The 15,311-nt window shown below is 41.1% G+C and overlaps 2 protein-coding genes across 9 annotated transcripts in view; one reads left to right on the top strand and one right to left on the bottom strand.

Moving 5' to 3' along the window:
• The window catches only part of LOC134418306 (sodium/hydrogen exchanger 9B2-like), a 25,781-nt gene extending 15,515 nt beyond the window's left edge, over window positions 1–10,266 (top strand). For 7 of the 8 annotated variants that reach the window (XM_063156431.1, XM_063156428.1, XM_063156432.1 and 4 more), the window contains 3 exons: window positions 143–251; window positions 428–564; window positions 1,539–7,204. In XM_063156431.1, coding sequence (XP_063012501.1) covers window positions 143–251; window positions 428–564; window positions 1,539–1,778 — 486 coding nt within the window. In that variant the 3' untranslated portion in view covers window positions 1,779–7,204. Of the gene's footprint in view, window positions 1–142; window positions 252–427; window positions 565–1,538; window positions 7,205–9,912 lie in introns of those variants that run through there. The other variant, XR_010027755.1, reaches the window with a different exon arrangement.
• CISD2 (CDGSH iron sulfur domain 2) lies at window positions 7,956–15,311 on the bottom strand. The gene is made up of 3 exons (XM_063156437.1): window positions 15,167–15,311; window positions 9,331–9,542; window positions 7,956–8,315 (listed from the first exon to the last, which is right to left on the bottom strand). The coding sequence occupies exons 1-3, from the start codon at window positions 15,267–15,269 to the stop codon at window positions 8,226–8,228; spliced, it is 405 nt and encodes a 134-aa protein (XP_063012507.1). The 5' UTR covers window positions 15,270–15,311; the 3' UTR covers window positions 7,956–8,225.

Here is a 15,311-nt window from a genome sequence, read left to right as displayed (position 1 = left end):
TTTTAGTATTAGTTCAAAGAAAGAGGAGCAATTCTGGACAATCTTTATGAAACATTTTCACTTTGTCCTATGATTACTTAACTGTTGTGTCTGCTTGGCCATCTTTTTGTGAATTTACAGATTTGTTTTGTTTTTATTGCAGAGAGAAATAGAAAAAATTGTGGCAGTTGCATGGAATATCTTTCAGCCTTTTCTTTTTGGTTTAATTGGAGCAGAAGTATCCATTACATCTCTTAGGCCTGAAACTGTTGGTAAGATCATTCACAAATTATTATCATTCATTCATTTTCCAGCTTTCATTACTGGCTTTGAAAGAATCTCTGCAAAGAAATCTAAAACAAAGAAGATTATGGCTGACCCCCCAAAAAAATCAAAAAGCCAGAAGCACCTATGCACAAAAGCACTGAGAAGTGTTTGTCTGTTGCAGGGCTCTGTGTTGCTATATTAGGCATCGCCCTAGTTGTGCGAATCATAGCAACGTTCCTGATGGTGTCCTTTGCTGGGTTTAATTTCAAGGAGAAGGTATTTGTCTCACTGGCATGGATTCCCAAAGCCACTGTCCAGGTAAACAATCCAACATCACTTTCATTCCAGGCTAAATCTATTTTCTTTAGCAAAGCTCCCTAACTAGTGCAGCAGTAAGCGGGGAAAGGTTTCAGGCTCAATGACAACTGAATGTAGAATATTGACTGTTCATACTCAAAAATGCTCTAACTGCTTGAAAAGTGTGTGGAGAACCTTCTATGTGCAAGTGTTTTGCTTACATCCTGGGCTTACTCTTTAGAATGACAGTGAATTGTATATATACCACAGGAAATGTAACCACTTTTCAGCCACTGCTGATTATTGTGCCTTCACATACAGATTGTGAGAACTCTCAAAGGTAAAAGCATTTCCCTCTTACACATGAAGTATCTGCAAGGACAGTCACATCCGAACTCAGGATGGGTTTCAGTTTGTGATTATTTTGGTAAGGAGTAGTCTGAGAGCCATATTAACAGAGATGCCTCTGGCTGGCTACATTCCTGCTCCTTTATTTCAGTGATTGTCATGTCATTTGGACTTGGCCTCAATAGCATGATTACTTGCAAACAAAAGTTAATAACCAAAACAGGCAAGGCTTATTACATGATCAGTGATATAAATTTTCAGAAGCTTCCACTAGTTGACTATTGTCAGGATACATTCTCCAAGTGAGGCATTTTCACAACTGCAATACACAGTATACTGGCCTATTTCATTAATCACACATTCCCCAGAAATGTGGATAAAATGGCAGCTAAGCAATGTTTTTCACAGGAGGAAGCCACACAGATAAACTCATTAGCTTAGGAAATTCCAAGCATAGTCAAGTGAAAATTGTCCTCATAGGTGTAATACAATGCTTGCTTCACTATGTACAGCCTAAAAACAGGTTGAATGTATTAAAAATGTCAAATTTCTGTGGAATGTTGACTAATGATTGATAGGTTTGCTTTTTTCCTTGTTCAGTGCTAAAGATTACTTTCTCCATCTCAGCAATGTTTTCTTCCCTGCAGGCTGCAATAGGTTCTCTTGCCCTGGATACAGCAAGACAACATCAAGATGAGCAAAAGGAAAAGTATGGAATGGATGTGCTGACAGTAGCTTTCTTGGCTATCTTGATCACTGCTCCAATTGGAGCCCTGGTTATCGGCTTGGCAGGGCCCAGACTTCTGCAGAAGGCTCAGACAAAGAGCAAGGAGGATGAGGAAGGTGCAGAGGTTGGAGAAGAGGCAGAGGCCTGTGAACCTTCGTAAGACAGACAACTGCAGCAGTCTGGTCCTTCAACCCTGACACTTCTGCTGTGTAAAGGTGGCATGTCTGATCTTGCTGGAGGAACCTAAAACTATCAGTCACCCCTGCTATTTTTAAAGCAGCCCTGGTGGAGTTCTATAAAATATTTTTATGTGAAGATGGTGCCTTGAGATGAAATAGCTGAACATACAGTGAATAAGATGACCTGGCAGTGAGTCACTGAGAAGTTAGCAGTCAAGACTTACTTGAAATGTGTGGGTGGTGAGGCCAAGGAGAGGGTCAGAATTGTTCAGGTGTGGAGTGGAGTCATGAGGTAGAATATAAGCCAAAAAAAATGGAGACTAATGTGAATAACTTCTTGATGGTTGAAACTGGGCTGTGAGATGACAAGTTATACAACTCAAAGAAAGCAACTTCAAAGTAAGTGGTTGTTGATACATAGTGAACAAGTCCTCCATCAGTTAGTTAGTGATTGGTGATTGATCAGTTGGTGATTCCCTCTCCTTCCTCAGTTGTGTTCCAAAACTTGCCTTTCCCTATTGCTGTTCTTCCTCACAGTTGATGCACTCTTTTGTGCCTTCAAGGACTGTCAGCTCTGGTCATAGAGCAACTGGTACTTACATGCTCAAAGAGACAGTTGGGGCCATCATAGACTGGTAATAAAGATGTTGGTGCCAGCAGAAAAAAGGACAGAGCCTGAAAATGAGATGAGGGTTGTGGGATGGCTTAAGGACTGGGGGAGGGTTGTACGGGATTGGGATGGTTGCTTCTTCACCTGTGTGCCTCAGCCTTCACACAACATGATGTCAAGAGAGACATGCTGTTCTACAGCCAGGAGTAACCTCTGTTGATCAAAATCCTACTCTTGCCTTTCAGGTTTGGTATCACTTGACAGATACCAGCAAATCTGTCTGGCTCCAAGGAAGTTGTTGGTAACTCCATTCTGAGGCACAGGGTCAGTACAGCATCCCTCAAAAACTGGAAGTTACTGTGTTATTTTTTGGAAAGGCTATTAGATTGTGCCTGTAACTGAGGTGGGCAATACTGTCCTGCAGATGGCTACACTACAGTTCACTGAACTCATTTTACTGCATCCTGTGTAGAATACATTTGATGGTGTCCAGGTTTGGCATTAGTAAGAACAAATAATTTCTATTTTAGCTTTTAAATTTTTAATATGCAAAACAAAAAAAAAGTACAAAAATACTTTTAACTACTTAAATACTTCTAATGTTGACACCGTACTATTTGCGGATAAGCTCTATATGTAGCCATACAGATGAGCTGTGTATGTAGCTGTACATGCATGCCTCTGTATAAGCCTTACTCTCTAACCAAAAAGAAAGCTTCCTGAGAAATACTTCAGTTTCATAGCCTGCAGTTCCAGCACAATGATAAAAATGTCAGGAAATTTATCTGTTAAGTTTTCCCCTAACAGTTATCAAGTACATTATATTTCTCTTAACTGTGCACACTGCTGTTCTCTCTGCTTCCTTGGGAATGTACCATCTTCAGTTCAGTTCAAGTTTGTCTCCTGACCTGAAAGGAAGATGCTTTCAAACTGCACCTGATGGGTTTGAACTGGAGCAATGGTTAAGGGTGCTGTACTTGGTCTTTATTGTGACATACCTGGCCTTCTGTGCCTGTTCTGACTACTTCACGTGCACTCCTGGTCCTGGCCCGGTCCTGTTCAATATCTTTACTGATGATCTGGATAAGGGGATTGAGTGCACTCCCAGCAAATTCGTGGACAACACAAAGTTGGGTGGCATTGCTGATCTGCTGGAGGGCAGGAAGTCTCTGCAGGGGATCTGGACTGGCTGGATCAATGAGCTGAGACCAGCAGAATGAGGTTCTACAAGGCCAAGTGCTGAGTCCTGCCCTTGGGTCACAGCAGCCCCAGGCAGTGCCACAGGCAGGGACAGAGTGCCTGGGGAGCTGCCCAGTGGGAAAGGACCCGGGGTGCTGGTGACAGCAGCTGAACATGGGCCAGGGTGTGCCCAGGGGGCCAAGAGGGCCAAGGGCATCCTGGCCTGTGTCAGCAGTGGTGTGGCCAGCAGGAGCAGTGACTGTCCCCCTGTACTGGGCACTGGTGAGGCCACAGCCCAAGAGCTGTGTCCAGTTCTGGGCCCCTCACTGCAAGAAGGACATTGAGGTGCTGGAGCATGTCCAGAGAAGGGCAATGGAGCTGGGGAAGGGTCTGGAGCACAGGTCCTGTGAGGAGTGGCTGAGGGAGCTGGGGGTGTTTAGCCTGGAGAAGAGGCAGCTCAGGGGGCACCTGACTGCTCTGCAGCGCCCTGACAGGAGGGGGGAGCCGGGGGGGGGTCGGACTCTTCTGGCATGCTGCCAGTGACAGGATGAGATGAAGAGTCTAAGCTTTACTAGGGAAGTTTTAAGTTGGACATTAGGAGGAATTTCTTCACAGAAGAGGTTGTTAAACAGTGGAATGGTCTGCCCAGAAAGGTGGAATCATCTTCCCTGAAGTGTTTAAGCAAAGACTGCACATGGCACTGAGAGTCATGGTCTGGTTGACATCGTGGTCATAAGTTGGATTCAGTGATCTCAGAGGTCTTTTCCAACCTCATTGATTCTATTTTGTGACATGCATGTAGTTTTAATAGGAGGTTAAGTAATTGGAAATTGTAATGTTCGTAAAGTTAACTGACAAGGTGAGGAAATACAGTGTGCATCAGTAGCTGTCTATAAAATAGTTCTACTTCAGTAAAACTTAAAGGAGTTCACTTTTTTGTAAAGCTTTATAAAAAGTAGAATCCTCACAGAGGGATCACTATGCCAAATTTGCAATGTGTTCAATAACAGAAGTGTGATGTTGGAAGGATTACAGCCCTTTAAATTTGGACACAACCGTAAGTACAAAAGCAAACCTCTGATGAAGAGCTCTTGTTTGTGATAGCCTCTAATACTTCCTTCCCCAGCAAAACAGCAAGTCATAAATGGGATTTGCCTGTTCCTGTAACCTCAGTGTGCTCTCAGTTATACATTAGATCACTTCCACAATTCTCAGTGCCTGAATAAGCTATACCAATGAAAACTTCCCATCTTTTTTGTTAATCTAAGTGAGATTGAATAGATTTTTCTTTCCCTGCCCTTTTAAGTCCATATTTCTCATGAGACCCCTTTCCCCCAGCTTTTATTAAATCTTCAAAAAGTATCAGGTTGGAGCTATTATAGGGACCTGCAGATCTAAAATTAAAAGCTTTAATGCTTTATAATGTTCCCTCTCCTTATCTTCCAGAAAGAAAACACTTGCATCTTTTCATTAAATGCTATGTCAGGATTAAGAATTTAAGAGACTGGGGTTTTTTAGTAAGTATCGCGACAGTTTCAGCTGTTTTTGAATAGCAACTAACTTTGAGATTAGATTTCAGTTTTTCTCAGAGTACTAGTGAAGCCTGACATTAAAGAACACCTCCTTTTTAACAAAAAGCCTTGAAAATCGTTACTGAATAAGGCATAAATTCAAGCCAATTAAATAATTATGCCATGGTATTCTCTTATTTGCAGGAAATAAAATAAGAGCACAATGTGCAGTAACTGATAAGTAGAGTCCCGCTGTCATGCAGACATAATCACAGGCATAGTGTGGGGGAAGTCTGAGTGTGCTGTTCCAGAAGGTTCACAAGAACCTCTGCAGCAGAAAGGTCTGACAGCAGAAAGTGTTCCCAGCAGCCAGCATCCAGCAGCTACAGCAGGCAGCATATGGGAAAAGACAGAAATTGTCTATCTGCAAGCAGGGAGTCCAACAGGCCAGGGGATGTGATTATAATCACTGCTTACTCTCTCTTTCTCAGCCAAACTGAGCTTTTTATGGAATTTAAACTGAAGTCTAAAATTAACTGTGAAAGAGTCATGGTGTAATACAGCCACAAAATGGATGATAGTTTCTGTATCTTGATTTTTAAATAAAGAGTGCAAGAGACCAAATTTTTGGTCAATTGCACTTCAGTTACATTTGTCTAGTAGTTGCCCCAAGTCAGACACCTTTCTCCAAACCTATTTTACAAGTTTATTTGTATTCTATTATAACCATGTTCAAATTAATTATGAAAAGAAAGGAAAACATTGCTGTTCTTGTAAATAGGTGTCACAAAATGCCGATTTCAGTTTCCCCAGATTTTCCATCAACACTGAAGACCTGGTCCTATGATCTCCATTCCAGTCTTTATTGCTATTTAGGGCAAATTTATTCCTGTGTATGGAGCTTCCCAATTAGATTAGAAAAGTCAGGTAATTAGTTCAGCTTCTCACTTGCTGGTGAGACACAGAGCTGTACAGGCACTTCGGCTTTTAGCTAGCTATCTCTGACTTCAGTTGGAAAAGATTAGTAAATTCTTTGAGATTTTTTATAGGAAGTTCTGTGGACATGAGAGAGTATTACCTTGACAGATTTTGAAATCCAAGGAAATTATGATTTATCTTGCTTGTGATTCTCATTAAATTATCTCGTGGAAATTATAAAATGTGCTTTCTACAGAAGAACTGTGACTTGCTCTTGCAACACTACAAATTTATTCCATGCCCTTACAAATATAAGCACAAACAAAAAAACTGTCCCTGTTTATCCTATAGCCATGTCTGTAGATTGCTGTTAAACTGTCTCATCTAAAAGCAAGTAGGGAGAAAAAAAATAATTCCATCTCTAACACAGCTTGATTAAGTAATGAAGAGGTTAAACCTTACATTGTTCTTCTCTTCAAGGAGTTTTTTGGGAGAAACAAAACCATGTTGCTGTATTACTCACTTTAACCAGGTTTCCCTTAATTTAACAGGTTTGGTTGTGATTTCAGAAGAAACCAATCTGTTTGAATACAGAAGTATCCTGATAAAAGCTGGAAGCACATACAGCCTGTGTCTAATAAGTCTGCTACAGTAGACTGTGGTTTTTAAACCCTGAAAAAATTGTCAGAGACAGGGTTTTACATTTCACAGTAATTTCTTCACCAAACCCAAGAATTGGGGATTGATATTCTATATACATCTATAAGTGAAAACAGTATAAGACACTTACCTTTATATATTTTTCCCTGTTATAAATGTTTATATCCTAATACATTTATGGTTTGCTCATCCATTAAGGCAAGACCACCGTGAAGCATTTAAACAATAAACATTATACCATGGTTCTGTTCCACACTTTATAAAAGCAGGAATTTAACACACAGTCACATCCTGATCTGCCATCTTTTGCTGCAAAGCAAGAGGTTTTGGAACCTAGAACTACAACTGTCACAAATGGAGGAGGAATGATCTACCTTAACTCTGCCGCTGCTGCAAGAGCCCTTATGGGTGAGAACAGCTTTCTGACTCGCTTTCTGTTTCAGCACTCTGGTGATCAGCTTTGGCAACAGCTCTGGGGCTTCCCACCTAACAAAGGGTCAAATAAAATGCTGTTAAGGAATGGTGAGAATCTGTCATGGTACCATTGTCTGATGGAGCATGGACCAAATTTTTATTTTTAAACTAATGGATACGCTACTCCGTGGGAGAATTAAGCGCTTTAGAATAATTAATTAGAAATCCAGCTGTTAGGAAAGTAGTAATTATCTGCATCTGAATTTAAGCCTCAGCACAGCAACGTTCTGACTTGCCTAAATAATAATTCTGAATGAGTAACAAGCCAAGAGAACAGCTCAGCTCTGCATCCTCACTTCTGTCTCTTAACCCATTCATCCCTTGAAAATTCCCAATGCAAAAAGTAGTGACTGTAATGCAAGGGAACTTGCAGGAGACAAATTTGTGTTTTCTTACCACCAAAACAGGGCCCAAAATACAGGGTTAATGGTGGTGGGTGACCTGCTCAATAATTTGTTTTATATACGGCCTGGAACTGCCAGCACTCCACCTGGGATGCTGTGTGAAACTTTCCAGCAGTGTGGGGTTTGTCTGAGCTGGGCTGCTTTGTGTAAGACCAACAAACTGCCCACTTAGACACCATGCAGGCCAGACCTTCAGCTAGCATGACGTAACACTGATCTGCTGCCTGAAAATACATTCACAAAGGACAAAGTTGGTATCTTTTTCTCTCCCCCACTTAAGTACACTTAAATTTGTTCCTGAAAAGCTGAGTAACACATGATTTCTCAGCAGAACAAATTCAACAGAAATGTGTACTTGAAATAGTGACAGTTTTATAATTGTATGTTCATACAAAAAAAGGCTTAGTTGTAGAAAGTCAATTTATTATTGAAATAAACGACTTATTTACAGAGATAGGTACTTTACAGTTTTACAAAGCAGGCAAAATTCTTCTCAGAATAAGGTACCAAAACAGTGACAAATTCATCACTGTCTAAATGCAATTTATTCCAAAAAGAAATCTACAGCAATCATGAAACTAAATCATACCAGTCACATAACAAAATGCTGTCCCTTGCAACTACAACAGTATAAAAGACTTTTTATCAGTCATGATCTAGATTAAGCATCTGCTATACTTCTTTCTTCTTGAGTATTAGTGGACCTACATTATCTCCTGTTAACTCATTGTGCTTGTTGTGGGAGCCATCACAGACAGGGAACTGAAAAATAAAAACCAAAAACAAGAATTAGCATAATTCTGTACAGCAGTTGCATGGTGATTTCTGTATTTCTTCCTGAGCCCCGAGTGCTCTGATAATGTTGCTGTTTCCTCCTGTGATGTCCTGGTTCAACATCAAACTCCCTGTCTCCTATCAGACACAGGATACTAAGGGCAACAAACACAGTTAATGGGTAACTAAGTTTGGGAGATCCTAAAATAGCTGTTCTTAGACACAGAGTCAGGGACAAAGCCTTTTCCATGAAAGAACAGCAAACAAAACAGCCATCACAGCTACAAATGGATTTACTGTACAACTATTAAGAGTGCTCTTAATAGATTTAGTAATTTGCAACTAGAAAGTACTTTTTTAAGAGAAGCTGAAATACTTGGCTGAAGTGATTAGTCCAAAGTGAGAATAGCTGAGTTAAGCTTCTTCAGTTCAGGGCAGACTTTATTGTTTTTATTAAAAAAGGAAAGCATTTGGTTCAGGGAAAACAAAACCAGACTGTGGTCAGGACATTCAAAATTGAATCAGGAAATGAAAATTGAGGCAAAATGAAATACACTCGTTTACATCTAGCTGATTTGGGGGATATGGAATATCCCAACCAGTCATCTCACTGCTCTGGACCAGACAGGAATCACCAACACAGGCCTAGCCTAATTTTCATTCTAATATCAACAACTTTCTAAGCACTGTTCTTTGCAAAATAAGAGTAGTTTTCTCTTAATTAGTTGCAATGTATTTCCAAATGGTAAAACAGGTTTGCTTGGTTTTATTCTTATTCACATGTGGTCACTCTAAACATTTTTAGAGAAACCCTACTGTGTTTCTTTCAAGTTTCCACAGTTACTTTCTTCATGTAGTCAGGTTTGTGCCATTCTGCAAAGTTCAGGAGCATGTTCCAATTCCAGACAAAGGCAACAGCTCAACACAGAGCAATCCACCACCAAAGCTCTGCTAAAAATATGCAAGTTTCCATCTCTAACCCTAGAGCAGCACAGTGTCTTACCGTCTTCGAACGCCAACACCTGCAGTAAGCTTTAGTGAGGCACAGATCTTCAATGTTGATCTCATTCACTACTTTGGGATTTTCCTTCTGGATCTTGAGGTTAATCAAGCTATCCTTCTGCTGTTTCTTCTTGGGGAGGAAGGGACGAACAGCCAGGTAGCCAAGCAGGGCCAGCACGCCCAGGAAAGGCAGTAACCGCAGCCATTCTGAAACTAGAGACAAGGTGGGAGTTAGGCTGGCTTTTGGCACCGCCCCAGGATGCTGCAGCAGCAGCTGCTTGCACATGGCTTAGGCTGAGGGTATGAAATGGGCTCAGCAGGGCCCTCAGGGAAAACAAGATTCCATTGGTGAGTCTCAAGGGAAAAAAAAGAAGACATAGATTAAGTCTTAGGATTTACTCCAGCCAAAGTAAAAATCTGACTCCTAGAATTTATTGAATTGAAATTAATTGATGGAATTGAATTTTATCACTCTAGAAGATGATTCAATGGAAGAATATAAAACATATAGAAGATTTATTAAAATGGGCAACACTAAGGTACTGGTAAAACCTTCACCGATCCCTTTGGTTTTATTTTTCAGACCTCTGCTCAGGGATCTGCAATCAGTTTCTACAACACGGAGAAAGGCAGACACCTAAGACCAGGAGGTGAAGTCACAGAAAATTATTTTTACCAAGATAAGGAACTTCTCTCAAGTACAGTTAAAAAATAAAAGTATCCACTGCAGATCTGGCTGCCCTGCTGCTACATCATTATAAATCTTCTAGGCATACTGGTGAGAGAAGGCTTACTGGACTTTTTAAGAAATGCATCAATAATTGGCATTTATGTAAATAAGGTGGATCTACTTTTCCAGCAGAACATGCTGTGAAGAACATGCACCCCAGTGCAATTTAAATACCACGATGCACTAAAGGTTGAGGGCATTTTTCTAAATTTCTGGAGAATAATTAAGCACTCATACAGAAGGGAGTTTAAAAATATTTTAAAAGAGAAAGAAAAAAGTATAACAAGCTGGACCACAAGCAGTTGCACAAGCACTTTTTAAGACAAGACACTAATTTATTGAAGATTAGAATATAGCAAGATTCTGCTCTAAAAATTGTTTTTTGAAAATAAGATGTACAAGAAAGAAAACACAACAGAGCAGGCTAAGTCTGCCAGGTGGGTTGTAGCCCTGAAAAAGTATAATATTCTGTATAGCTTGATTTAATTTGTACTAATAAAACACAAGTTCGCTAATACTTCCCCAGTTAGAATCTAATGGATTTTTCTTAAGGATTTGAATTTTCTGGAACCAGACCATGTAATGAAAATAATTTGTGGGATTAATATTTTGTTCTTTGTTGCCTTTGATGTGACAGCCACATTTAGTGCATTTATCTGGCAATGCATCACAGCTGCATAAATGCTGCAGGCACTGCAAGAAGTCTCAGCAGTCATTCCCCAACTGCACCTGCAGCAGTCCCTACAAAGCACAACTCACCACATTCACCAGGACTCACTGCAATGCATTAATCTCTGGTGCTCTTTACTTAGTTCCTCCAGTGAGCTGCAAGCCCTAAATAATAATTAACACTGAGATACTTAAATGTTTTCAGCTGCACAGAATCCTGAGTTCCTGGACAGCAGTGCCTGTTTGCCTTCTCTATCATTACTTTTCCAGAACACTCCATCAATTCCATCAGGAATCCAAACACACTTTCTTACCTTACCTGAAGGACTGACTTGGAATGTATTTCAAAAGAGAGGTAAAATATTTGGTCACTGAAAAAAATTTCCAAACTTTGTATTTAACCTGACTGTTGACAAAAATGTGGATCTCTACAAAGCTACTCCTCTGAACTCCAAGACAGAACAGTCATTCCAAGAGGCACACCAGGACCAGAGCATCTGTCAATTGTGTGGTGAATGTAACTGGGCTAAGATTGACACACAAGAAGGACAGGTCTCACACTCTGATACAGCATCAAAATGAGAACAGGGGTCATGTCTCTGAATGGCTCACAGCCAGCTGGGCTCATACAAGTGAAAGAGGAACGTGATAGCTGTAACCTCTGAGAAAGGAAATTAGAAATAAACATGAATAGGATGTACAAGGCTGTTGTTTAGGATGGTTATTATTTAATATTTGTACCAAGATAACTGCTGATAAATAGTTTTGTCCTCACTAGCCAGTAAATTCTGTGCTTCCTTCTAATGTGGGAGTCTCTGGAAAGCCCCCAGTTACATTCATGTGTACACTAACCATAAACTGGCTTGTTATTGCCAAAAGACTGCCTGAAGCTCCTGTGTTTAAACTGAAAAATCAATGTGATCGTGTTCTAAGGCACGGATACAAGACACTGTCAGAGATTTTTAGGCTGGGTGAGCAGGGATGGTAAAAACCCTTCATCCACACTAATGCAATGCCTTCCTGCAAGTGTAGACTGCTCTGGTTTTGAAGCCATGCATACCTTTCTGAAGCACATGTAGGGCAATTCACAAGACTTTATGTTCACAGCTGACAACTCAGAATTCAGCCATTACACTGATTCTGGAGATTCTTTATCGATTCTGCTGCATGGGGACAGGCAGATTTTGGAGACAGAAATGAAGAGTAGTGTATGGAACAGGTCAATCTTCAGACTTGTGTTAGATAGAGACTAATCCCAAAGGTAAGTCCTGGAAAATATCAGAAACCAGAGAATTCCAAGAAGCTGAGGCAATGGATATTTTCAAGGAGAGGTTGTCTTAATTTTTAGTCCTACAGTAACATGTCCAAAACCAAAAAATCAAGGTACAGAACAGCCACTGAGAGGAAAATCAAAGCAGGCATTCCCTCCTTATCTTCCATCAACTACTCCTTTGGTATCTTTGATTTATGTTTCAGCTACTTTTTGTGGAAATAACCCTATGCAGACCCAAAAGCAGCTTCTTACAGTAACAGCTCAACTACAAATCAAAATTTTAACAAGTATTAACTACCAGTCAAAGGGAATATGGGAACTGTGCTTGTATGTCCTCTAAAGTGATGACATTCTTCATGCAAATTCGAAGTACCTACTAATTACATTCTCTTCAGAACTAACAAGCAGATCTATCCTGGTTTTGGTTGTTTGCTATTTTGAGGTGAATCTCTATGCCATTTTAATGACACCTTGCAGGGCAAAAAGCAATGCTGGCATGAGACAACACTGTTCATTTCACTGACCTTGAGAAGACTAACAATGCAATTGCAAGAACCTGGAAGAGGCTTCTGAGCAGCACAGCATGATAATTTAGATATCCACTTTCAAACCCAAGGTCAAACATTCTTTCCTTCCTCCCTCACTGCTTTTACCTTCAGGAGGTATGCACTGGTTTTCTTCTTCAAACAAGCAGTTTTTCATTCTGGTTTTATAAGGTTACACCAGGTAACAGATGTCCACATCTTTAACCAGCACCCTATACAACATCCTATAAAAAAACCAAAATACTCCATTTACTTTTGTTCTGTTGTTTCTACAACTGATGCACTACAGGAACTGAAATTGCCTACAAGCTTATGAGAGTTTAGAAGCAATAAAAGAGTTAAGACTGCACTGTTGCAAATCTGGATTCTGGCCTGCATTTGCAAACAAGGTCTATGTTGTCCAGTGTTTCATAGTGCTGGTCCCTCACTAAGTTCAATAGATGCCACCAAAGGGCAAATATTAATGCACTTTAAATATTTTTAGACCAATGTTACTTCTCACTTTCCAAAAAGGAGCAAAGTATGCCGTTTGCCAAAGAATATACTTTGTAATTACAGTAGCAAACACAAAAGGTCACATTAATTTTCTTTATTGTCTAATAGTCTTTCCTAATGATAATTCACTGCAAAATAACCCCAGGATTGGGAATCCTCTGCTCTTAGAGGCTTTAGGACAGGACAAAGACCACAACAACACAGAAGAGGCAGCACTTGCTCCAGCAATCATTTTCTCAAATGAAACTTAAGACTGACAGCAGCTCTGCGTGCAAGCAAGCACACAGCTCTTCAGCGAGCAATGACGCTTCAATGACTTTCAATAACCTTTATGCCCTAAGAGATGATAATTTTCTACTGCAGGTGCCCAGGATGCAGTGTCCTACAACATCCTTCTCAAAAGTCTCACTGTGTTGCATTTATCCCATGCCATAACTTGAAGCACCTGTAGAGTTTTGCTTTTTTCCCCCCTTTTCATTCCTATTCACCCTGGCAGGAAGAGGAAGCATGGTGGCAGATACTAGTCTAGTTTACTATTGAATAAAAATTTAAAATGTAAAAATGTTCTCTCTGTAGCCATCTATTTTTAAATATACCTTTGTCTCCCGTTTTTAGAGTCCATCCAAAAAAATCACTGAGAACTAGAAGCAGTGGATTTTTCAGGTATGCTCATTAAATCCTGCCAGTTCTCAAAAGCAGTTTCTGACTCAGCTCCTTCTTTTACTTTTGTTTAGTATTTTTGGGACTGACATTTCACATGTTTGGTCTACACTTAAGAAAGCAGTTATTTGCTTCTTGTCCTCTCTCCAAATTTGAGGAAGTACCTTGAAGTCAGTGGGGTAAACAATGTGACAACAAAACAGTTCTCCCATGCTGATCACACTAGGTAAAAACCCCAAAGCCCTGATTCTGGTCTACAGACCAAACCTTCCAGAGGTTTTTCAGAATAAATCATATTACTACTACACATTATGAGTACAGAAGACTGCACAAATAAAATCCTGTTAGAAACACACGTAGTTAGACGAGTGAAGCAGTAAGATAATAAAATATTACTAAGCTTAACAAATTTTAAGTCAAGTTGTGGTTACAAGGGCAATTGGCTTCATTAATAAACTGATAAATACCAGAAACAGGAGAAGTTGCATTGTTCTGTAGTTTGTTCTATCCTCCCTTAAAACCCAACTCTGCAGCAGCTGAATTTCTCTATTTGGTAAATATAATTAACAGCTTTTTCATATGAGAGTACTTGTGGAAAAAGAACAGTTAATTTAAAAGAGATCTGCTTGTTTCTGAGGAAGATAATGTGACTTGCAGGTCACAAGCAGCATAAACATGCTGGAAAAAAGAAGTGCTCAAAGCTGGCTTTAAATAAACTGTGCCTGTTCTAAATTTAACATTTTTCCAACACTATTACAGTCTGGGTGTTAGTGCTGCAAGATATAAGGTTGATTCTGCACTTTGATAACTTTTTCTACTTCTACTTTCTGTGGAGAGCGTTCCTTCCTTCTTGTCACCGGACTAATGCTGTCACTTGACCGTGCCTGAGGGCCCGCGTGTGTCACCCGGCCGAGCCTGCCCCCAGAGCCCGGTGTGCGGAGCACGGAGCGCCCACAGAAGCCGCCACCGCTCACCCTTCGTTCTTGTTCACTCTGGCACAGAGTTACAATCAATGAACTGCTGCTTCCACTCCCTCACGCAGAAAATACTTACAACAATTACTACATTTAAAAACTATCCTAACTTTATGTATGTGGCAGGTTCCTAGAAAGAGGTTTTTTTTGGTTTAACTCAGTTCAGATGCTGCCTTTGACCTGTGAGGAAGAGGCCGTGCTTCAGGCCTCCGGCTAAATCCCGATCCATCCCGGCGCACGGCCTCTGGCCCAGCGGCCTTGGTTCCCGGAGTAATTTCAGAGGCGAACGTTCCACTCTGTCCCTGCACTTCACCCCGACACCTCCTGCCGGGTCATCCTCCTGCTGCAACAGTTCAGGGTTCGGCGTTCCCCGTTCTGTGCCGCGGCCGGCAGACAGCGAGCGATGCCCGGAACGAGGGGGGAGAGCCAGATCCCAGGCAGGACCGACCGCGCCGCCGGGGCGGGAAGGGGGTCCCGCTGCCCCCGCCTACCTGTGAGGCGGATGAAGCCGCCGACGCTCTCGGGCAGCGGCAGGCGCTTGAGGTACGCGGGCAGCTGGACCTTGACGATGCGGGCCAGAGTCTCCAGCACCATCGCCGGCCTCTCCCGCCGCGCCGCCGCGCGCCGACCCGGGGT

Source organism: Melospiza melodia, chromosome 5 (assembly GCF_035770615.1).
Source record: "Melospiza melodia melodia isolate bMelMel2 chromosome 5, bMelMel2.pri, whole genome shotgun sequence".
In the NCBI taxonomy this organism is placed as follows: Eukaryota; Metazoa; Chordata; class Aves; order Passeriformes; family Passerellidae; genus Melospiza; species Melospiza melodia.
The sequence above is the reverse complement of the archived record's forward strand: the minus strand, read 5'-3'. Positions and strand labels throughout refer to the sequence as shown.

Bases quoted from the DNA above. Each gene is read 5' to 3' on its own strand.
- CISD2 (XM_063156437.1), bottom strand. From the start codon at position 15,269: ATGGTGCTGGAGACTCTGGCCCGCATCGTCAAGGTCCAGCTGCCCGCG. The intron at 9,543-15,166 runs GTAGGCGGGGGC...CCTTGTCTCTAG, and splicing joins CGGCTTCATCCGCCTCACAG to TTTCAGAATGGCTGCGGTTA. The intron at 8,316-9,330 runs GTAAGACACTGT...TTTATTTTTCAG, and splicing joins GGTGTTGGCGTTCGAAGACG to TTCCCTGTCTGTGATGGCTC.